The 25,799-nt window shown below is 38.6% G+C and overlaps 1 protein-coding gene across 1 annotated transcript in view; it reads right to left on the reverse strand.

Annotated features, from left to right (window-relative positions):
• nudcd1 (NudC domain containing 1) overlaps positions 1–25,799 on the reverse strand; it is a 52,808-nt gene that overhangs the window by 9,939 nt on the left and 17,070 nt on the right. Inside the window, exons 6-8 of the mRNA XM_084919159.1 lie at positions 20,221–20,428; positions 12,063–12,207; positions 10,160–10,285 (exon numbers count right to left, since the gene is read on the reverse strand). Of these exons, the coding sequence (XP_084775285.1) occupies positions 10,160–10,285; positions 12,063–12,207; positions 20,221–20,428 (479 nt within the window). The remainder of the gene's footprint in view (positions 1–10,159; positions 10,286–12,062; positions 12,208–20,220; positions 20,429–25,799) is intronic.

The following is a 25,799-nucleotide window of genomic DNA, read 5'->3' on the forward strand; positions in this document are numbered from 1 at the left end:
TACAGACATTTACTTGCATCCCAGAACATAAAAATTAGTCCCAGTGGTTTAACATGCTTGACTGATTTCTAGAGACCCGAATAAAATTTGGGTTTAAAAATGTGAACTCAGTTTGCTATTTGCCTAATAAATAGCTAAATTTTAAAATCTGTTTTCTTGTTTTTTTATTACATGTGGTCTCATATATTTGTTAAGCACTGTAGGCGAACCTGTTTTTGCCTGTTCTTAGCATGATTATTGTACATATAACTACCTACGTGTGGATGAGGAAAATAAAACCATTTTCAGAATACTAATATTCTGCTGCTTGTTTCCAGGAAAGGAAAAAAAAACAAAAAACAGAAAAACAATCATAAGCCTTTTATTGCATTATTTTCACAAACACCTTTCTCTGCAGGGGCTTCAGGTCTCACCTTACAAGCTGTGGCAATTTAAACCCAGACAAAAAGTAAACAGAGTGACACTAAAAAGATTATAGAAATAGTGATTGTATTAGTATGGTATTGTATTTTGTATTGTATTCTACTTTAGCTTCTTCACAAAGCCTTTGTTGAATAAGAAGGATTTAACTGAAGGGAGCAGTGGATTATCCTTCTGAATCCAGAATTCCTGCTAATTCCTGTATTAGCTTCAACACGGAGATACAATATTCACAACTGAGAGTGATAAAAAAAAATGTAAAAGAACAGGCGGAGCTCTTAAAGAAACAGAGGACTTTTGTCTGTCAGTAGGAAAGGTTCAATCTAATGCAGCAACAGCATAGGACAGAATAAGGTGAATGTCTCACTGTCTCATCTTTTCTTCCTTCATCTTACGTCAGTTTTCCTGCATCTCCACAGAAAGTGCAAATAATAAAATGCATTAAAAAAAGACATTAAGGCCACTGAATATGATTAAGAACCAGGAGTCGGTTAAGTTGCCACAATACATACTGCTTAAATGGACCTAAAGAGAAGTGCTTTATGCATTCAGATCGTTTTTGTTTGAGATGCTCTTTGGAAAGGAGAAGTTTATATAGAATATATACAAGTATTCCAAGGCACTTACTTTCAAACAACATTTAAAATGTATTAGTTTTCATGTGTAATCTAAAAGAAACAACCTTCCTGATGAAGGCTTATAAACTGAACTTGGCATTTTTTAAGTTAAACATAACTTTTAAAAAAATGGCCTGCGTATTGCTGCAGTGGAAATTCCTCAAAAAGACACAATCTCCATTTTTATTGTTCTGATCAGTTCGTAGTGAGCAGGGTTCAGCTGATGTCATGCATGTATGCACCAATCAGGATCTTATGAATGAAAACACAATGAAAAATGTGTCTTTCAATAAAATAAATTAATAAAAAAAAACCGGATGACTTGTTTAATTATTCTTTATTTCTAGGCTGAGGTATTACCCTTTCATTTCATCATGATGTCACCATAGCTCTGTGAAAAGCCTTCAGTTGATCCAAAACACTGGGACTACAAAATCATATTTCTCCATTTGAGCATCTCTTCACTAACTTCTTGTAAAATCCAGAATACAATATAAAACCCTTCTCCCTTAATGACCAAGCTCCATCATATCTTAAATATCTCATAGTACCATATTATGGCAACAGAGCAGAACTTAGCCTTCAGCTATCAGGCTCCTCCTCTGTAGAATCAGCTAGTTTGCCTTCCTGCAATGTCAACAAATGCCATTTTTGTCACATCTGCAAGCATAACTCAGTTACACAGCAGGCCTCCTTTTGTGTCACTCCCAATTCTTGACTGTCAATCCCAACTTTCCAATAGGAGAGATGATTTTACTCCAAATCATGATCTTGTCCTTATCCAAGTATTTATTGCCTACATTTAGTGTGAAACAAAACAAATGAAAAAGAAGCAAAAAAGCAAACCATGGTCTCCTGCTCGATATACATGCTACTTAAGACTAAAATGTTATCTCTTATAAGCAAATACCGCTGATGCCAGTGCATCAAAGGCACTGATCCCAAAGGAAACCTTGTGCATACTGGGGAGATGCAGGTGGCATCTGAACATATTACATTATATTATGTACCAGGATTAGAACATGTTGGTGGAAGCACTATTTGGCATTAACATTTGGTCTTCTCTTTACAGCACCTCATACTTTTTCCTCTTTGTTCTTTTTTACCTGAACCATAACTGTACATAGAGGTAGTGCAGGTACTGTATCTTTTGGATGCAGAGCAACATGTTTTTGTTCTGCAGTCACTCGCGCCTACAACCTACCCAGTGTGGGTTTGTCATTGCACAATACTCATCTATTCATTCTGCTCTCTTTTCACTCCAAATAGTCGACAGCCACCCACCCTGTGGTTGGTTCTGTCAGAGATTTCATCCAGAAACCAATCCAGGCCTTTTTCCTCACACATACTGCTGCTTCCTTAACCCTTTGAGGTCTCAATTGTCACCGTGATGACATCAACCCTAAACATAGGCAATCAAAATATGTAATTTTAGCTTTAATTTAATTGCTCTCCCAAGTTTTGGTTTATTCTTAAGGTTGAAAACATCCAGTTCAGAGACCTTTGATCTGTATCTCAGTGCTCAATCACTGCTTTTAACTTCAAGAGAAAGACCATGACATGGTTAAAAAGCTGCGTAAATAAGCCAGTCTGTGAGTTAAGACATTTTTAGGTATATTATATAGCGGTTGCATAATATATGCACAATGCAAGGTACTGCCACTGAAGCCTGTATAGAAAAGTACTTAATAATTACTCATACCTGCTAACATTTTCAAAAAAAGCAAAAAAAACTGTCAGTAAAAGCTGTTTTATTTTTAATCAAATGGTTTATAGATGATGACAGGAAGTGGGAACTTGGTATTGCAGAAAAGGGGAAAAAATGCATCTGTATGCAGGGACCAGATGTCTGTTATAACAGCTGAAATGCCAACTCCCTCTCATCACTGCTGCCGTCACGCTCTTAGAAGGCTGTTGCTCACTTGCCTTTACAGAGAGAGGACAAAGCGTTGTTTACTTACACTCTAATCAGCCCGAGACGCTCAATTTTATCTTTTAAAAACCATCCAAGTGTTTTGTTTGACAGCAAGGGAGCCAGCTGCACCACAGGACAGTCAAATATGACCTTCAGTTATAACCAGAGTGTAAAATCAAAGCTTTTTTTTAGGAAATTGCATATCATAAATGTGTGACTCTACCTCCACCTGAGGAGGCTGGGATGTCTCTCCCAGTGATTGTGCGTGTTTGTGTTGTAATACCCATTGATCAACCCCCCCCAAAACAAACTGCAGTTCAGGGAAGCTCTTTGTGCTCTGCAATTGTCAGATGACTAGTTTGTGGAATCACACCTGTCCTGGTCGACAATGCAACACCTGAACAGATGCCAGCTTCACACCACATTTGTATCTTCACACTGAAATTAAGCACCTCTACACTGCCTCTCGGGCCAATTGAAATAACAAAAAGTTACGTTTTGTAGCTGTTTCACAAGAGCTACAAAACAACTGGACTTTGAAACCAGTTCTTTATTTAAAGGATTTCTTCTTCTTTCAGTTGCTCCCTTTAGGGGTCACAGCAAATAATCTGCCACTAATATCACCCCATCCTTAGTGTCAGCCACACCAGCCCTCTGCATGTCCTCCTTCACTACTTCAATGAACCTCCTCTTTTCCTCCTGCCTGGCAGTTCCATCTTCAACATCCTTTGTCCAAGATATCGACTATCCCTCCTCTGCACATGACCAAACCATCTAAACCTTGCCTCTTTAACTCTTTAACTGACCATACATTTACACTCCTACCTTTCCTTTTCTCTCCTATCTTCTAACATGCCTTCCCCTGCTCCACTTCCTTTGTCTTTGGCTAGCTGTAGCACAATTTCCACCAGCACCCTGTTGCCCTTTCTTACATAACCCTCCTAATTTATCCAGGGGGTATTACTCCCCATCCCCCCTCCACAAAGAACAATAGACACAAAAAAGAAAGAGTAGTTAAGTTAAATAAAATATATCCATCTTCTAGATAATCTGAATAAATAACTACATTCACAATTAAAAGAGCTAACTTGCTAGTTGGACCATAAGGGATTTTTTTGTAATTTTGTCTCTATGCTGCAATAGTGGAATTGAAGTAAAACAATCAATATGTGATTAAAGTGCAGACTTTCAGCTTCAATTCAAGGGGTGAACTGCTGTTCACCAATGTAATTGGACAGACTAGTACTATTTTAAATATAAGGACTGTTTTTAATACTTGGATTAAAAAAAACGTTTGCAGACAATGACAGGCTGAATTCTGGATCTCATGGACATCACCAAATGCTGTGCTTCCTTCCTTGATATGCTCTACTAGGTCTTGTTTGTGAGTCTCTCTGCATTTGGTGACCAGGATGGACAAAATTTGAAATGACTATATTATACGGACAGCTCCAGTTGACTTGTTCAGAAGTAAAGTGAGATGGTTTGGACATGTGCAGAGGAGGGACAGGGGATGTTAAATATGGAGCAGTCAAGTAAGAAGAAAAGAAAAAGACCACAAATGAGATTCATGGATGTAGTGAAGAAGGACATGCAGAGGGCTGGTGCGACAGAGGAGGATGATGGGGATACAGTAGACAGAGGCAGATGATCTGAGACCCTTAAAGAGACCAACCATAAGAAGAAGAACTGAGGAGCACTTTCAGGCTAAGAACAGGTGACTTACTTAGTCAGTGATTTCCCCGTTGCTGTAATGAAATACACAAAAATACAAGGCACACAATCGTTCTTGATTGTAGACCTTGAGAATGACACACCTGTCTTTCTGACAGTGTTCCTAACTTGATTAGATGTTGTGAAGGTGTCTTTGTAAACCATTCCAGTGAACACCTACTATGTACAAGTTCAATACTTGGAATCAGCTGAAGATATTTGCTGAATTTGTAACAAATAACAACTGTGATAGTGTTCAGAAGAAAGAATTTTTTCAAGTCTAACAAATTATAAATTAAACTGCACAACCAGTACCAGTCTAAATGAAATGATTAGAAGGTCAGAACAATGTGAATTTCCCATTGTGTCTTAGATAAGACAAATCTCTCCTTTAATTATTTATTTATTGTTTGTAAATTATAAGTCATAACGGTTCTGGCAGGATTTGCTTAAAATTATTAAATTTAAGTTGCCTTTGATGTAATAGCTGAGGAACCAAGATAAAATATAATAAATAGCAGTGCGGTAGTCTGTTTCACAATGTCATCATTGTTTTGTCTCATCATAAATGCAGTGCACTCCCTTTCTAATGAGAACTGGCTTCTGTCGCTCCTTAAAAGCCCATATTTGCACTCAGTGACAGTGATGTTGACTAAAATAGGATTTTTTTTCTAAGATTTGACCACATGACCTGGCAGTCATTGCTGGGATGTTAACATATAGAAATTTGCCGAAATTTGCTCATTTCTGAACATTTTAGCAATCTTATACTAACCCCAACAGGGTTAAACTGAGTTCCCTTCCAGACATAAAGTCATAACAGTATGACATTCAAAGGTCGGACTGTTAGTAATAACTCTACCTCATCCAAGCAGGAAATTGCTGGCAAATTTAACAGCAACAAAGAGCGTAGAAGAGCTCTGAACAGACGAAGCGCTGACCGACTGCTATCAACAAACAGAAAACTTTTTCACAAGAAAAAGCAAAATACCCATTCTCAGAACATTCAAATATATCTTATAACTTAAATGTCTGAAAACGTTTCAATCCAATTATCATTTTCTGGTAACAAATGATATCATAAAAAACTTTCTGATCCTGCAGCACAGCCTACATGATGCTGAGATAAGCACGGCTGTAAAATCCATTACAGGTGTCCAAAGTAGATGTGACTCACAGCCTCCCTCTGAGGAAAGCACACAAAAACCATTCTTCATCTTTTTCAGGTGGGATCAGAACCGCAGACAAACACACAGTCAAAGGTGGCAAATTAATAGGAGGAGCCCAAATTTTAAGCTAAAAGGCTTTCTGAAAAAGGTCAGGTATCCTAGTGGGAAGGCAGGCAGCTGAAGCATTAAGGTGGTTAAAATGAGGTACAGAGCCAAAGAATGGAAAAGTAAGGCTTCCTGGATGAAATCCTGTATACACACACACACACACACACACACACACACACACACACACACACACACACACACACACACACACACACACACAGAGATTTAGCCTTCCTTCAAAAGACTGATGGAACAGAAACAACTACAATCAAACTTATTTAAGAGCTGCAGGTTGCCTGGTTGTACAGGGAGTGCAGAATTATTAGGCAAGTTGTATTTTTGAGGAATAATTTTATTATTGAACAACAACCATGTTCTCAATGAACCCAAAAAACTCATTAATATCAAAGCTGAATGTTTTTGGAAGTAGTTTTTAGTTTGTTTTTAGTTTTAGCTATTTTAGGGGGATATCTGTGTGTGCAGGTGACTATTACTGTGCATAATTATTAGGCAACTTAACAAAAAACAAATATATACCCATTTCAATTATTTATTTTTACCAGTGAAACCAATATAACATCTCCACATTCACAAATATACATTTCTGACATTCAAAAACAAAACAAAAACAAATCAGCGACCAATATAGCCACCTTTCTTTGCAAGGACACTCAAAAGCCTGCCATCCATGGATTCTGTCAGTGTTTTGATCTGTTCACCATCAACATTGCGTGCAGCAGCAACCACAGCCTCCCAGACACTGTTCAGAGAGGTGTACTGTTTTCCCTCCTTGTAAATCTCACATTTGATGATGGACCACAGGTTCTCAATGGGGTTCAGATCAGGTGAACAAGGAGGCCATGTCATTAGTTTTTCTTCTTTTATACCCTTTCTTGCCAGCCACGCTGTGGAGTACTTGGACGCGTGTGATGGAGCATTGTCCTGCATGAAAATCACGTTTTTCTTGAAGGATGCAGACTTCTTCCTGTACCACTGCTTGAAGAAGGTGTCTTCCAGAAACTGGCAGTAGGACTGGGAGTTGAGCTTGACTCCATCCTCAACCCGAAAAGGCCCCACAAGCTCATCTTTGATGATACCAGCCCAAACCAGTACTCCACCTCCACCTTGCTGGCGTCTGAGTCGGACTGGAGCTCTCTGCCCTTTACCAATCCAGCCACGGGCCCATCCATCTGGCCCATCAAGACTCACTCTCATTTCATCAGTCCATAAAACCTTAGAAAAACCAGTCTTGACGTTTCAGCTTGTGTGTCTTGTTCAGTGGTGGTCGTCTTTCAGCCTTTCTTACCTTGGCCATGTCTCTGAGTATTGCACACCTTGTGCTTTTGGGCACTCCAGTGATGTTGCAGCTCTGAAATATGGCCAAACTGGTGGCAAGTGGCATCTTGGCAGCTGCACGCTTGACTTTTCTCAGTTCATGGGCAGTTATTTTGCGCCTTGGTTTTTCCACACGCTTCTTGCGACCCTGTTGACTATTTTGAATGAAACGCTTGATTGTTCGATGATCACGCTTCAGAAGCTTTGCAATTTTGAGACTGCTGCATCCCTCTGCAAGATATCTCACTATTTTTGACTTTTCTGAGCCTGTCAAGTCCTTCTTTTGACCCATTTTGCCAAAGGAAAGGAAGTTGCCTAATAATTATGCACACCTGATATAGGGTGTTGATGTCATTAGACCACACCCCTTCTCATTACAGAGATGCACATCACCTAATATGCTTAATTGGTAGTAGGCTTTCGAGCCTATACAGCTTGGAGTAAGACAACATGCATGAAGAGGATGATGTGGACAAAATACTCATTTGCCTAATAATTCTGCACTCCCTGTACTATTTGCAGAGTAAATGAAAGGAGAAACATTAAAGGGCTTTTATTCCTATTTAGCCCTTCATCACAGTGTGAGCAGAAACACTGTATTGGACACTCAATAGTTGTTATTAGGCTTTCATTAAATAATGAAAGGCTTCATTTTTACCAAGTTTTTGTGACGGGGAATTTTTCATTATGAACACAGGAATTATTTTGCCCAAACGAAACACAGAAAAGTGAAAAGGGAACATCAGTGGCTGATGTACTGTGGTCTAATATTCACACATGAATAGAGCTTTTGCAATTGGCTATATACAGTATCCGGGCTGGTGGAAGACAAACATCCAGTTATGCTCCTTCAGAAGTGAGGTTGAAACTGCTGCTTTTACAAACACGTCATCGAGTGGAGTGTGCAATAGGATGTGTTTTTTTTTTTTATAAATGTGAAAGCATACTTGGCATGTCCTTAAAATACAAATGCAAAACCCATTAAATCCTTGCTTTCCTTATCAACTGTGAGCCTCTTTTTTTACAAACTAAAATAGATGTTGTTCTAAAGAAACTGCAAACTGTGACGTCTTATTTTCACCTTGGGGCGAATAACGGACAACAAAGACAAAGTTGCTAATTTCTCGTCATGCAAACTGAACGCATTCAAGAAGCAAAAAAACTGCAAATAATATAGGGATGATATTTCAGTGTGCAGCTTATTTGTTACATTTTGAAAATGTTTAAAAAGAAACAAGATCAAATTTATTCTGGATAAAAAGTAGTCACAAAACTCGGTGACCCATGTGACTGATTTGCAACTGGTTGCTGGTAGTCCCAAGGCAAAATTAGTCCCTTAAAGGATGTAGTCCTGCACCGAAAACCTCCTTACAATTGTTTTGGTTGCTAGCAGATTCCCACGGTGGACAAAAGTTTGCATGAAAGACGTCGACTCATCTGGAAACATCTAGTCTCCATCTACTCTCAGAGTGCTGGTGAACTTCAAAAATGCGATGCAAACTGTGAAGGTGACCGTTCACTTTCAAAGTAAAAACTGTGCATTTCAAAATATGATGACTGCGGTCAGCGAGGCTCAACTTTTAATTTTAAGATCAACATTTGGTTTCTGGTTTGTTTTACACTTCAAATTTTAAATGGACTGGATCTTTCTTATCTTCTACTCTGCCTGAGCACTGAAAGCACTCCATACTTCAAGTAGTATAGAGTGCTTTCTATAGATAAATGAAAATAATTTCATCTCTTTTGTTTAACCATTATATACACAATCACACTTTCTAACTTTCCAAATAGAACTGATATGAAGACACGTAGCAGATGCCTCACTCAAGGTTAAAAAACATGAAACAGCAAGAAAAGAAAGACTTTTCTGGCATACACCATTATCCTTAAAAAACACCTTACTAATATGCATTTTCCTATGTGGGTCCCATATGCTCGCTCCTTAAATTGGTACTAAGTGCTAATTAGTCAACACATCAACATACCACAGTGAGCATGGTAAACACTGCACCTGCTAAGTATACAGATTTTAGCCTTTAATTCAGTGCGCTTAAGTACAGCCAATAGCGAGACTGCACTTTGCAGCTTGGTGATTATATGAAAATGTAATTCTTGTAACTAACATTATACATCCAGTCTGGCTTTTTGCTTAAAATGCTAATGCTAAAATTGATTCTCCCTAAAGACTGTCTGGGTTTTGACAAAAGGCGCCCTAGTGATCCAAAGTGTTTTATATTCAGTGGACAGATACCATCAATCTCTCTGGTGACAAGTCCACATCGTTGTCCATACAAAAGGAAAAAGTCAATATATGACTCAGCTGTGATCTGAACAACAATATAAAATCCCCTGAAACAACCAGAAAAAAATGACAGGAAAATGAAAGCAAAGATCTCAGACATCAGAAAGTAAATCTGCACTTTGATGCAGCACATGAGATCAGATCCATTTGTCAGCGATGCACAGTGCCTCTAACCACTTGACCACCCAACGTGGAGCCATGTTGCTCCTTGATGAATATATTGTGCACATACAGGTTTATAAGAATAGCCATCAGGTACAACGTTTCACCTTCTTACTATTCATATCACGAGGATGGATGAGTGATGAAGTAGGTGTGCCTGTTCTTCTTCAGTGGGCCTTTGTGGTGCTCTCTGATCAAGTGCCTTGTTAAAGGGCAATGCCAACAACAGCTCATTCACCAGGGCAGACGCTGAATACAAACATGCTCACACAAAGCATCAGGTAGCTAACAGTGTGCTTGAAGGAAATAACGGATGGACAGAGGTGACAGCTGTCTGGAAATGTTAAATCTGAGGGCTCAGAGTTGAAGAGCTGGAGACTCAAAGTGTTTACCGGTGAAGAAGAGAAAGGATACTCACCACCTGAGTGGGCTTGAGTGACTGCTCATCAAAGTGTGTGAGGCTAAAGCTGTCTTCAGGAAACCCATCGCAGTCCTCCAGCTCCTGAGAGTTACAAGGGGGCTTGTCCCTGTCAGGGTTTCCATTCTGGACAAAAAAAGAAAGCAAGACAGAGGCCATGGTTACACTTGCTTTGCATTTATTAACATGTAAAAGGCAGAGCTAGCACCAAGAGTCTCAAGTGGACCCAGACGATACTAACGAAGGGCGAGGATTAGAGAGGAGCTGCCTAAAAATGCTACTGAACAGGCAACTGTGAGCGACTCTTGAAAACTAGAGAGCTACGATGTGTACAAGTCGTCCAGAGGAAGAGGGCTCAGAGCAGCTGAAGAGGAAGGGAGCAGAGATGGGAGACCTTAGGGGAGGAGGGGATGTTAAAAGAAAGAAGAAATGTAAGAGAGGTCATGAGAAAACCTCCAAAGAAAGCAAAGCCAATATTTCAAACACATACTGCTGAGTGATTCAGCCACACAGAGGGTCGGGTGATATGAATATAAACTGCTTAAAGATTTTCCCACACCTTCTATACCAAGAAACCCTCTCTACCCATCTATTTTAATACGTATGCACTATATATATATAAAACACAAGTATATAATATGTGGCAGTGTGACAAATCAGAGAAAAAGACAGCTTTAAAGGAAATTGATGTTTACAAGAGTATTGTTGTAACATGAGGAATAACTTACTTATCAGGAACATTAAAAAAACACATCTCATTGATAACTTCCCAGTTATCCTTGAATAAGTTTAAGTTGTCATGAAACTACACTTTCACCATTACGATGGTTTAAAAAAAGCTATAATATCTTTATATTTCAATCATATAGTATAGCAGTAAAACCATTTTTGTATTTCTGTAATCTGCCAGTATAGTACATGCAAACTCTTCAGTTGAAATTTTATTTTTAATGCCTAAAATATAATAATGTAATTAATAATTAAATTTTGCACAGCCTCCATCTTGGATCATGCTAGCTGTGGTGAACTTCTGCCTCTATGGATCTGGTAAATGTGCTGCCATGATTGGAGCCTCTTTGCTGTCTTTTAACCCGGCCTTTTCTAGCCACTGGTAGAATGTCTTCATGTCAGCCACCTCCTCCACCTGTGGAATCATCGTGAATTGTGGCTCTCACTCAACACTGGAGACGTCCAGGCATTGTGAGGAATTTTCCTGTCTTAACATCAGTATTACTCCAGCTGGGTTTCTGATGACCAATAGTGTGCATGTACTGATAGTTTGGATCTTATTCCTGCCAACTGGCTTTTCAGCGCCTGTTTTAACTTCTGAAAGGTATTTGGCTGAATCTTCATCATGGTGCCTGTTGGCCTGTGGTATACCCATGTCAACATGAACCAAGATCTCTAAAGAATATTTCCAGCAGCTTAATAAATCTATGGCTCTTTAATAACATCATATCCAATAAGCTCTATGTCACAGTTATTTTAAGTCTAATTCTTCTTGCTCCTGGGATGGAGGGATTTTGTTTTACTTCAATGCAATCCTGCAATGTCAACTTTGAATTAAAAGTATATAAAAATACAAAGTTTCTTTCATACTTTGTAATCTAAGGAGCTTGGAAAGAAAAATGACTGGACTTCTTTAAATTTTTTGAGGATGTTTCACCTCTCATCGGAGAAGCTTCTTCAGTTCATTCATTCATTTTCATATGTATGTGTTTCATACCACCACTCCAGTCTTTAATTTAAATGTACTGTCATTAAAAAATATACATAATAAAAATATACAGAAACTGGACAGGATGGGGCTAGTCATTTAGAATATTGGTTGTACAGATAAAAGATGTTTCTCATTATATTTAGCACTGGATTTAATCAGTGTAATGTGAAGAGAGAGCCTCACCAAGTCTTCAGAGGTAAGGTGAGTCAGTCTTTCATGAATGAGGGCGGCCTGCTCATCACTCATCACATACTCCCCTCTCTTGTCGCCCATCACCAGCTCCGGCCACATGGGCCCCTCACCACGCTTCTGCAGGGTCACCTCCAGGCTGGGGACAGAGTCGGAGAATACAAAATTACAAATCATACATGTATTACTCATTAGCAAAAGGGCTGTCGATGAAATAGCATTACATTTAAGCACATAATGTGCAAACAGGCAGCTTCAGAAAGCTCACTAAGCGATTTTCTAAATTACACAAGATGGTTTAAGCTGCAAAAAGTTCTCCTTCCACAATTTCAGAAACTATCTGAGAGCCTGCAGAGTATTTATAGTACTTTGGATGAAAATGATGCAATCAATGAGTAAACATCCAATCAGTAGCAGCTTAATAGGCTAATTTCCAGTGATGATGACAAAGGTCATAGAAAGGCTTGGAAAGATTGAGACGGGCAGAAACAGTTTTGACATGAATCGTCTTTCTCTGAAGCAAGAAGTGTCTGAGGCTGTGCTGCAGAATACATCAAGAAGAAAAACTGGAATGTTACCAACTCCTATCCTAATATCATTAAGAAGCTGCAGTATTACTTCTCGTAAGAAGATCGTCTCTGTCCTCTCAATGGAATGACTGAAATTAAGACTAAATTTACAATAAATCAAAATAACTGCAACATCATAAAGCTTTAGTTTGAGGTGTATTTTGAGTTTTAATAAAAGAGTGATATAATTAATTCTATTTTGTCTTTTATAGTGAAGTTTGTTTTGATTTGTTTTGAGCTGCAAATAGAAATTTTTGTAAAGAATCTGCCCTACTAATTTTATTTATTCATAAACTGTTTTTCATTTTTAATAAAAAAAAAAATCCTAAAACATGAGTATTATTATTATAATTATTACTACCTCTGTTGAGCAGGTTTTGTCTGTTAAAAAATATTATTATTCAAAATCCTCTGTCATTAGATTTGTTTTGAAATGTAAGCTGTGATATTGGGTTAATGTTGAAGCGATTAACTTTTGGAGCCAATTTTTCTGTCAATTCTTCACAAATACATACCAAAGTGTAAGTTTAAAAAATGGCAGACGTCACCTTCGTGTTCTCCAGATCTTCTTCTTGATCCAGGAACTCAATTAATGCAATTTAATTCATGTGGTGGGAATTTCCAGCTTTGGGTGAGTTGTCCGGCTGCTCTTATTTGCTACCTTTCTTACACGATTTCAAGATGAATATTTTAGAGATTTATTTCAAACTTTTGACAAGACTAGATAATAAAGAAAGAGAAAATGAGTGGCAGATTGATCAGCATCAATAATAAACAATAGCTGGGCCACTTCTCCAATATGTTTGACAAAGCTTTAATGTTTACTATCAAATTCAAACAGAAAGCTTGTAACTCTAGCTGCTAATGTATTAAAACCAAATGCAGCACACATTGTTTCTGCATACTTATTTATTACTAAGAATAAAATAAACATTTCAGTTTCAATTTTGTCCATCTACACTTAAAATCTATAATAAACACCTTAATAAAGGAAATCATTATTTAAAAATCGGGCAGCATCGTGGAGCGGTGATTAGCACTGTTGCCTAACAGCAAGAAGGTCCTGAGTTCGACTTCACCACCTGGCCGGAGCCTTTCTGTGTGGAGTTTGCATGTTCTCCCCATATTTGCGTTGGTTCTCTCTGGGTACTCCGGCTTCCTCCCACAGTCCAGTGACTTGCACATGCGTGGGTTTAGGTTAACTGATCATTCTAAATTGCCCATAGGTGTGAATGGTTGTCGGTCTCTATGTGTTAGCCCTGTGATACCCTGCGGAAGATAATAGACGGATGGCTCTTTACAAAACTGCATTTTATATTTACTTGTGTTATCTGGGGTGGCTGTAGCTCAGGAGGTAGAGCAGATCATCTACTGGTCGGAGGTTTGTGGTTCTATCCCAGGCTCCTCCAGTCTGTATGTGGAGTGAATGTGGTATGTTGTATAGGGCGCTTTGAGTACTCCGGGAGAGTAGAAAAGCGCTATATAGGAATCAGTCCATTTACCATTTATCTCTGCCTAATATTTACATTTTTCTAAAGTATGAAAAATATAAAATAATAATAATAATAATAATAATAATAATGAAGGGGGCAAATGCTTTTTCACAGCACCGAGGCTCCACAGTCACTGCAAAGTACTACGTGCTTTTTTCTTTTAAGCAAATGCAGCATAATGAACTACGTTGGTGTGTAATCGTGTTTCCTTGTAATGAAATTACCGCCGTTCACTGGTATAAATGGTGCACAGAGTGATTGTAAAGTTTCACATTTCACAACATGCAGCTTAACAGTGTCAAAACACAGTGATGATCATCAGTTCAATGAGCACGTCAACCAAATCGTTTTCAGTCAGCAGCAACATATTTAATTAACATTGCATAATATCAGAGACAGTGAAGTAACAGAAGCTGGCAATTAGTCTGTAAGCATGCGATATTATGACATTCACATAAGTTTAGCTGACTGATTCAAATAAATTGAATCTGTTACAGTCAGTTGTTACAGCCCACTTTGTGAGCAGCAATATAAAAGGCAGACTGACAGCAGAGTTTACAAAATAAGAGTTTTATCTAAATAAACTTTCAGTCATTTGGCTACAGAGGGGTGGCGGGTGGGGAAGCTGTGATTACAGTTTCCCAGACTGGGCCTATAACCATTTATTCTCCTTCTGCAGTCTAATGGTTTTCAGTAAAATGTTTTCCTCTTGTTGCAGTTATCTCTCACTGCGTCATTTGGGGATGATCCTGGAGCGATATGTCACAGAGAGGCCGAATTGCTGGCACAGGGGTGCACATAAGTGGTCCGCAGGTGCGCATTCGAGGCGTGCACCAGATAAGAAGTTGCAACGTGCGTTTGCGTACATATAAAAGGCACTGTTTTTGTCCGCTAGAGTGGGATTTTGCGGCATATTCTGCACTACATCTCTGTGCGGTCATCATCTGTTTGAAGCCAGCTCACCTCCTGCAACCACTTTTCCGAGAATACGCGCTTCTTTTGCGGTTCAGACTCCTTCTGACATTTCTTTGGAGGTGGAGGAAAACCAAAGTAATTGCTTAAAAGAGCTTACTTCTTCGACATCTTTAAGAGTTCTAAACAAATGTCTGTCCCCCTCCAGAAAATCTTATGTACGCAAACGCGCGTTGCAACTTTTATCTGGTGCGCGTCTTTTATTTTGACAGCGAATGCGCACCTGTGGACCACCTATGTGCACCCCTGTGCTGGCATACTGCCTCCATAATGGTCTTGCTGTGCACACCACGTTATAGAAAGTCAGGAGGTGTCATACAATCTGACACTACACCAAAGCAGCCATGACATTACTTTTGGCAAATGGCCCCACGCTCAAGGACGGCAAAGGCAACATGAAACTTTATGTTAACAAAATTATCCCAATGCACGACCCAAAGACTTGCAATGCCAGGATACAGCCAGCAGGGGGCTGCACATGGATATAAGCATCTCTAAAGACAAGTTTGAAGCTGTTTAGTTGAAAAGCAAGAAGACGGTCTGCTCACAGCTGATGTCACCACTGCTGTCACCTCAGCCAAGTGAAGGTTAATTTTAATCTGATAGGTTCTGCTGTGAGGCAGGCAAGGCAGAAACCAGAGACAGAAGGCAAAACATGGACGCAGAGGGAAGAGAATGGGGATGCAAAAAGGGTATAAACAACCTCCCATTAATTTAACGCACAGATAACCAGAACATAAAGAAAACAAAAGACCAGAATCTCAACAATACAGAACTATAATGCAAACATAATCAAAACAAGAAAACCCCTGAATGTCCGCATAACTCACAACATAAACACAACAACAATTCGCCTTCTACCAACAATACATGAAAAGCCTGCAAACTAAATGCTTTCTGTATATAAGAAACCTAGGTTTCAGTAAGATATTGCTAACCATGGTCCACTTTATCATTGCTCACTCACTGAATCCAAGCATAATATATCACGATGTACCTCATGAAGAGATCTGCCTCGGTTTTCTGAATGACATCACTCCCTCTATTCTGATTTTACTGATAAAAATAGTGAACTTTCTACAGCGTTCATCTGTGTGCGCACACTGCAGCTTCTCTCTGGCCTTCAGACTCTGGTCTCATTCTTACTCTATTGTATTGCTGAATGTTATGAAATCAGTCTATATTTGGGCAACGATGAGAAGATATAAAAGAGACAAAAAAGGCAGGTTCTTAATTCACTTCAGGGCACATGGAAGAAAAATGGTGCTCAGCTGTCTGTCTATGAAGCGTATAACACACTAGTACTGAGAAAATGTTCAATCGAAACAATGGAAGAACAATTGGGGGGGGGGGGGGGGTTTCAGCTATTTGCATTAAATACAATAATTACAATTCAGTCTGCAAAGAAACAGAAATACAATTTTAAATTTTTTAAAAACAGGAAACAAATAAACTGTGTATTTTGTTGTCTACCATAAAGTGTTACGGACAACAGTCAGCACTGCCGACAGAGGTGCGATTTCTGTAAGATATTCCGAGCTCAGAAGAACTTCCAGATATGAACTTCATCCCAACAGCACACACACAGAATAAAAGAAAGAGCCACTGATGGTAAAATGTATCTCTGAGAGATAATCAGGCTTAGAGAATACAAAATAAAATGATAGCTTCTCACATTCACCTCCATGATTTAGTTTTGTTTTTTTCTCTGGACACAACAAAGACAGACAGACAAATGCATTCATCCCTGCCTCTCAGATACAAGAGCCTTTAAAGTTATCAAGGATTATCAGAAATAGACTGTGTAACATGGTTTCACACTGAATGGAGCACTGGAGGACGTATTGAAGGAACAGGAAGCAAAGATGGTAATAACAATAAAAGGTTTTATACCAGAGGATGTGACTCAACTCATACTGAGTACTGGATCAGCAAAGCCAATTTATATGAAAAGTATTCAGCACTGACTGAATCATAGTGGAGGAAGTTTGTGTTTGTCAAATGATGGACGGAAGATGTTACAATACCCTTAGTCAAGTTTAAATTAGTTTAATTTAAACGGGAAGTCTGATTTCTGAGAAAAGCTCCGTAAAGCCTTTTGTGGCTTCAAGATAACAAATGTGATCCAGCTCGCTTGTTGAGGATGACAATTGGGAAACTAGACAGAAGGTGGACATCGTGTACTCCTGCACTGATAGGAGTCGCTTTTCTTTTCTTTTCTTTTTTTACTGTCAGTCATAACTCAAACAGTCACACGCGAGTGGAAGAATATTTTGCTGCAAGAGAGATGGGAAGGCTTGGCCCCAGGTCTTCACTGACCAAGAATATTTTAAGTGAGTGTCAGCGTTTCACTACTTCCTGCCTGAGTTTAGTCCTGCTTTCTTTATCCGACACTTTTGTGAAAGCTCTGCTTACAGGTCTGCATGCAGAAGTTTGTCCAATTCAAGGTGCCTCTTTCCCAGCGGTCCCAATTTATTAATAAATAAATATTCTTGAATAACTCAAAGCCAGGCTCATTACCTAGAAGCAATTTCAATTCAATTCAATTCAATTCAATTTGCCTTGAAACACATAAGCAGGAGCTACTGACCCTGAAAGCACAGCTAGCGGGGTCACCGAAGATATAATAACACTCAGTGAGTCTGCTAAACACTGTCAAAAAAAATCCCACATAATGTGATTCAGTGTTGTATAAAGAAAACTGAAAATAAAGCCCAAAAAGCAACTGAAAGACAATTTTCTATGCAATACATGGATTAGATCATGTTTATGTTACATTTGTTATATATGTTATACCCCAGGATCTCAAAGTGGTGCTTTTGGGCTAATGGCAGCCCCAGAAGTGTGAGTATGTTTCACTCATCTGAGCTGGTGTCACACTATGATACTGCAGAGCAGTTTATGACAAAGGGAGTTTTTCTCTTTAGTTTCATCTGTTCACTTGTAGCCTTCAAAGCAGACTGAACTTATGTAACACTGAAAGATTCAGTTGGTTTCATAACATTTAACATCTTATTCTTCTTTAAAATATATATAAAATAGCGCAAAAATGAAACATCATACACTGAATTGAGACTTATAACCATAATAAACAAAATATATTATGTTTCCAGACATCATCATGACAAATAACTTTTCCAGTCCTGAATTTCTTTATTGTGTACTACACCAGCGGTCCCCAACTCCCAGGCCACAGACCGCTTTGGTACCAGACGGCGAGAGTTGAGGCTTGGGTGTGAAATTTATGGTTTTCAGGGTTTTTATCGTTGGGTCTTTTCCCGTGTTGTAGTTGTGTGTCTTATTTTGAAAGAAATATTTACGCGTTACCATAGCGACCAGAGAATATTAAGGGGCAGAGAGGAGGATGTTACTCTCAATGTTGTTGGTGCGTTTCAGGAGGACGCTGCTAATAAATTTACACAATTACACAGTGAATTCATGTTTATTATTATATTTACAAAATACCACCGTTTTTGTCTTGGTCGTATCATTTTATTTTGTTGTAATTATCCGCGACACCTTAAAGGCCAATCTGTGAAAATATTGTCTCACATTAAACCGGTCCATGGCGCAAAAAAGGTTGGGGACCGCTGTACTACACCATGCTGCTCAGTAGATTAAGCATATTCTCCACCAATATCTAATATCACAATATATAATATGCATGCTGGGCCTGACCCTAGCATTAAAAAAAATTGTCTTCTATAAAATTTTGGGAAATGTGAAATATAGCCTCAGTTCTTTGTTCTTATGAGACAGTTGTGGCACCTGGTGTGGTTTTCTGCTGTTGTAGCCCATCTGCTTCAAGGCCCAATGCGCTGTCAGTTCATCCATGTTCTCTGCACACTTTGGTTGTAATGAGCAGTTATATGAGTTACTGTTGCTTTCCTGTCAACTTGAGGCAGACTAGCAATTTTCCTCTGACCTCTGGCATAAATAAGGCATTTTCTCCCAGAGCACTGCTGCTCACTGGCTATTTTTTATTTTGCACACCATTCTCTGTAAACCCTGGAAATGGTCGTGCAGCAAAAACCCATCTCAGCAGTGTGTGAAATATGCAGGCAAGCCCCTCTGGCACCATGCCCTGCTCAAAGTCACTTAACTCACCTTTCTTCCCCACCCTGATGCTCAGTTTCAACTTCAGTAAATTGTCTTGACGATTTCTGCAAGCCTAAATGTAATGAGTGCTGTCATTCGATTGGCCGATAAGACATTTGCATTAATGAGCAGTTGAACAGGTATACCTAATAAAGTAGTTGGTAAGTATATGGTATTAGTATGCTTTAAAAGCATATACATGTGCTGAGGCGCTAACTATAAAAACCTATAATGAATCAATCCTGTTAATAATGTTTATAAATATATTGACTCTCAAGACAACACCAAAACTCACCAGTGAAATGCTGCCTCTCTCTTTTTGATGTTTGTATTGGCACATAAACACATTTGATTTAAACACCATTAACACTTTAATATTAAATAAGTAGCAGGAACAATTTAAGGAATTTAATTCTTTCTTTCTAAAGCAAAAAACATTAAATCAATCAATTTTTAAAAGCTTAATTCATTCATTCTTAATTCACCGATCCCCGGATGGTTAGAGTTTCTGACTCAACATCCAAACTCATAACATGTTTCAGGCTTCTCAAATCCCCAGAGTGCTGCATTAATCTTGTACACATTCAATATTTCATTCATGAAGATGACGACTGTCATTATTGTGTGCAGGTTATATATAGTATGTGAGATATTTCTGTAATCTACTGCAGAGGTGGGAAAAAGTATTGATGCCACTATATATTGTATTACTTATCATTTTATTTTTATTAGAGCATGTATGTATTCTAACCTTTTTCCTTGCCAAGTGACACCTTCATGAGTCTGTGGCAGTTTTTAATTGAATGATGGTGAAGTGAACATTAGTTAACTAATATGTTGTAGAGAGGCGGGGAAATGGCGAGCAGAGGAACAACGATGGAAATAGCGCTGTAATTGCCGCTGGTATTGAAAAATTGCCGTGTTACGGTACTGTTTTTATCCTACGATTTCAACTCCAAAACATAATGAAGAAAAATAATAATCCAACTTCATCAACACTCCACATTTCAGACTGCAAACCTTTTGTCATTTTTGATGATCCAGGCGCTGGCCTCGGGGTCTACAGATGCAAACAGCTGGCCTTTCAGCAGTGGAGGGAAACCCTGAACTCCAATGGTCATGTTGTCTGCCGTCAGCCTGAACTGCACCCCCTCTTTGGTGATACCCTCGGGCATGCGCACACACAGCGTGACGTCCTCGGTCGTCTGCTGCCAAAAGTAAATGGGATCTGAATTCAAAGGGGAAAGAAATGTGTGGTGCTGAAGTTAATGATCGTCCTGAGCCAGCTGTCTCTGAGTCATACATAAAAGATCTGATAGAGTGCAGACATTGAAGGAAATTACTTTTGAATATTCAGTCAACTGCAGATAGGAGACCATTAAAATAAATGGATCATCATAGCGCAAGTGGGGATGACCACCAATGAGCTCACAGCGAAGCTATTAAGGCAATTCGTATGCTGAATTTTAATGTATTGAATTATTAAAACCTACAAATATCAAGTGAGATGAGTAAACCAAACAAGCATCTATTCATTTTCTAATTATTTCAACGTTTGGTTTATGCAACAACAACAACAACAAAAAACCCTTCAACTTTTGCATTATTAACAGGAAAACTAAATTATACTACAACAAAAAAGTTGTTTTGCATGTTACGTTCTGCTATGTTGGGACAAAACATCGGCCGCAAACAAATAATGTAAATGAATCAACTGGTGGATCAACAGAAAGTTTTGAACGATCATTTTTTATAATGAACTAGTGGGCTATTGATAGTTGGGCAATTTTTTAAATCTTTTTAAAAAACATACAGATTTTAATAATTGCTGTCCATCGTTGTTCAGAGTTTTGTTTAGACTGATCCACCTGTTAAGGAGGAGACAGAGTATATATGGACAGATATACATACATATTCTATAATCGTTTAGATCAATAAAATAGAAAAGATATCATTTGGTCTAAATTGGGTCATGCAACATGACAATGAGCTCAAGCACAACAGCAAATTCACACCATGATGGCTAAAAAACAAAAGAATGAAGCCGCTGAACTGGCTGGCGTCCATGCGACTGCTGTGGCTGAACCGTGTCTCCGAAAACCTCAATGAACTGAAGCAATGTTGTAAAGAAGAGTGGACCAAAATTCCTCATCAACAAAGCTTGCAGGAACAATTACTTTAAGTTAGTAGCAGCTCTAACTGACTCCCTTTAGCAGCACTAACTACTGAATAGTGGGGCATACTCAGTTTATTACAGAGCTGCAAGAGTTTTCACATGACTGTATGCATCCCTTATTAGATTCTTTACTTATAAAAGCAGATGTTTTTGGCATTATTTTAACATTATGATCTAGCAGAAATTCAAAAGGAGACTCTTTAAATAACAAGTCATAATTAACAAGACAGAATCAGTTACACAGAAGTCCACACTCCTGTGTTACAGTTCAATTTTGCCAAACATCTACCCTATTACCCCTAAAATTACAAAGTAAGAGTATAAACCAGTATGTGGCTTTGGAGAATCGATACAGAAAACGTAGTATTTATGATAAGTTTTCTTTCCTCTGTATGTGTAGTGTTTTAACAGAACCGCTACCCTCAACAGCCTCAGAGTGATTTTACATAAATGGATCACATGAAGGAAAGAATTTTACCATATTTATCATAAATGATGGAGGAAGAACTAAATTACAGCGACATTCTTGCAACTGTCATCTGTAAAACAGGCCTCATATTTATCTCTTTGCCGTGTAATCTTTGGCCTGCTTCTTTTGCTTCTCCTCCCTTGCAGATTCCACAAAACCACATCTGGTGGTCCAGTGGCCTGGTTTCCTCACCGTATCTCTTATCCATCTCCATCTTCTTATCTCTTCTTCTACAGATACTTGCTTCACTTTTCCCCCCTAGTCTTAACTGAAGATGTTGTTATGCCAGTAGATCTTTAACCTCCTAAGACCCAAACTCTTTCATGGCATGCATTTTTAATTTCTCTTTGCTATTTGGGCTGTTTGGAACCTGATGAATGTAAAAACAAAGAATTAAGTTGGTTTTTTTTTTTACCTGATTTTTCTTTCTGAGAAAAATAAGAACAAGTGGATATCAGGCCCTTATAGAGCAAAATTTAGTATTTTGGTCTAGACAACCTAAAATGTGATGTCCACATATGTGGACCCAGGTCCTAGGAGGTTAAAATTTTCCTTAGGCAGCTGTTGATAAAGGTATGTATCTTATCTTTACATACCCTCCAAGATTTTGCACTGTAGAGAAACACTGATTCCACAGTGGAAATATTGAGTTCCAGATGTTCTCCAGCTGTAAGAATGCAGCTCTTGGTTTGCCCATTCTCACTTTTACATCCGTGTCTGTTCCTCCCTGCTTGTATCCAAAGGAACCGACTTCTTCAAGCCTGGATTCTACGAGCGTTACTCCTTCTATGTTGGAAGCATTTATCTTCCAGTGACAATGAAATGCAATAAAGTAATTCACTTAAATTTAGTGCAACATTCACTTGCCAAGCTAGCAGCTTTGATATGGTTTCAAGCCAGATGCTGACTCATGATTTCTTTAATGCCTTAGTATTTCTATGCTAATACAAGCTTTTATCAATGAAGCGCTGCTCTTACTCGAATGAAAGAACCTGCCACATAAATCAAATGATTATCCATTAGCACTAATAGCATATTTTAATACAGATCCAGATTTATTTTTCAATTTCAATTAGAGTATTTACGCAACAAGTAAAAGGAGTCAATTATAATTAGAGCGTAATGTACATTATGGTAATATGAGGAAGCTGAGGCACCGAACTGCTTTCTTTGAAGGCTTTTTTCACAAACATGACGACCACGTTTCTGCTCCAGCCTGTTCTCACCATTCCCCACGAGCCAACTTTCTGCTGCCTCTGACTCAGCACACATCAAATCTTTGTATTTTTCCTTCAGCTATGACGACGCCTGTGCTGTGTGGTATGCTATGATGAAACATAACATGAGTCGTCACGGGGAGCGTAACCAGCATCTGCAGTAATGCTCAGAACAGATGTACTCTGAATAAAGTGTAAGTCATAAAGAGGCAATGTTTGTTAAAAGCCTTGTTGGAGAATAGATGAACAGCAGGCATCATGTTGTTCTTTAGATTCTCCTCTAAAAGTTCACAGATGCTTGATAAAATGACTTTGGCTTCCGAGAACATAATCATAAATGGCACAAACAATCCTGTCATAAATCTGTTTGCAGCCTTGTACTTGAATGGAGTTTTCAAGACTTTATTTCAAAAATAAAGTCCCTTTGAGTCCTTTTCATCTGTTGCTGATCCAACAGGAGATTTACGCAATATTTTCTTTCAGGCTGCAGCTTTTATCCTGTTTTGTCTGTTACCTCAGGTGAAAGGTTTCCACTTTTCTGTAATGCAGCTGCCAGGTATTTAAAAAGCAGCAAAGTACAGCAACCTGATCACTCACACAGCCCGCCTCATTTCACTTACTGAGAAAACTAAGAAATTACTCACATCCAATTTAATTTTGTGGCTATTACCACATTAGTTTGGCAAAATATGAATAAAAGTGAGAAAACTAAAGGAAATACTGCTTCTAGTCAAACTGATCATTGTTTATCGCAGGTATTTTTAGAGCGCTTCTTAAAACAGCACCTCAAAAGTCTTTACAGAAACCACATGCTCTGCAAAAGACGAGGAAAGAAATATAAGTCTATAAAGGCAGGTTCTTAAAAATATTTTTTAAAATATGGGACAGGCAAAGCTGACCTGACAGTAATGGGCATTAGAGTTACTGAGCACAGGAGCTAAAACAGTAAAAGCCCTCTAGTACTGAACCTGGATGGTGGGACATTTAAGAGCAGCTGAGTGGTCCTGGTTCAGAAATATAAGAAGGTTTGATGCTATAAAATACTTTCAGTGTGCTCAGGAAAATGTCTGAATTCTGAAAGTACAGGCAGCCTCGACAGGTCAAATAAAATCAGAGGAAAAAATGCTAAATATTGTCAAGTGCGTGTCAAAAGCCTGACTCCTTCACTTTGATGTATGTTTTGTCTCTGATTTGACAAATGAGGTTGAGGTTAAAGTTAACCTCCTATCCTTAAACAAATCTATTTCCAAGGTTGAGAGTCTCCCTCTGATCTCTCCTCCTACTACTTACATAACTTTTATATGCAGAGAACATCCTTAACCAGTGTTAAGGAATAATACCACTTCATACCATTTCAAATTGACAAGCAGCAAAGTACTGCTAATTGCGCACACACACACACACACACACACACACACACACACACACACACACACACACACACACACAACACAGCTAAAACTTGAAATTTGTAGATCAATTTTTTTAATTAAAGAAATCTAGCTTAGAAAACTCACAGAATATAGAAAAAAACACTTGTAAATAAGGCATTTCCAGTTTGTTGTATCCTTTCAGGGGTCGTCTCAAAACAAGAATGCTACAGACACATATTGCTGCACTGTTTACAGTCCTACATCGGCACCTGTCAGCTACTGAAGGTCGTTTCCATTATAATGATTCTCTTTGCCAGGCCCACATTTAACATGCACGTGTATGAAAGACATTTTTATGCTTTTCTGATTAAAATAAACAAGCCACGCCTGTCCTATTAGTAATCCCCTGCAGCTGAATATCATGTCTTACTCTGTGGTTTGCACAGCTCTTAGCAAACTGAGCATGTCACATTGAAATGAACTGACTGCATGAGTTTAGAAAACAGTGCAAGTTTTGTAATTCACACCTATCAGCACTATTTGGGGACTGCACACACATACTTATTGGTTCCCTTTAGTAAATCTCGCCCTTGCTATCTTGCTATGATTTTGAATGCAGCCCAAAAAAAGGTTGATAAACTCGCTCTTGTCTTTCTAACTTCTTTGTCTTCTTCAGGGGTCACCACAGCCCATCATCTGCCTCCATTCCACCCTATAACAATAGCTTCTTCCCCATAGCATCATGGTATAGCTTCAACCCCCTGTAGAGACCACAGCTACCTTTTTCATGCCTTGTTCTTGAAAAATCAGCGCCAGTTCACTCCTTCTCGATTCCCAAGGAATCCTCTCACTCACTCTACGAGATTGTGTTAAAACAATCAGGTTAAAAGCTCCACTGCCCTCTCAATTAGACATCTCCCTACCTCATCAGCACCAATCACCTTTCCACTCTTCATCCTCTTCACAGGTGCTCTCACTTCCTCCTTACTCATGCTCTGCCCATCTGAATCCCTAACAGTCCTCTATCTGTGCTCTTCTATCTCTCTCATCATTTCATGCAGATCATTTTGTTTCCAACCAAATTATTTTATTTTATTATTTTATCTTCACTTTCTTTCCTGCATCTATTTTATCTCCACTCGATGTGGGCGAGAAATAATGCAGTTTTTAATCCACTAAATTTGCAGCTACACTTGCTAGTTACATTTAATATTAAAGACTTCACTATGAAAAACATACAACACTCTTAATAATTCTGAGTTGAGCTTACAAACAAGCTCAACTCAGTGTACTTGGTGTCTCTCGTCACATTTCAAATGAATTGTTGGGAGTTTCATTCATTACTGACTTCATTCAACCATGTG

The sequence above is a fragment of the Perissodus microlepis genome, chromosome 22 (assembly GCF_051167445.1).
Source record: "Perissodus microlepis isolate ML-2025 ecotype Zambia chromosome 22, ASM5116744v1, whole genome shotgun sequence".
NCBI lineage: Eukaryota > Metazoa > Chordata > Actinopteri > Cichliformes > Cichlidae > Perissodus > Perissodus microlepis.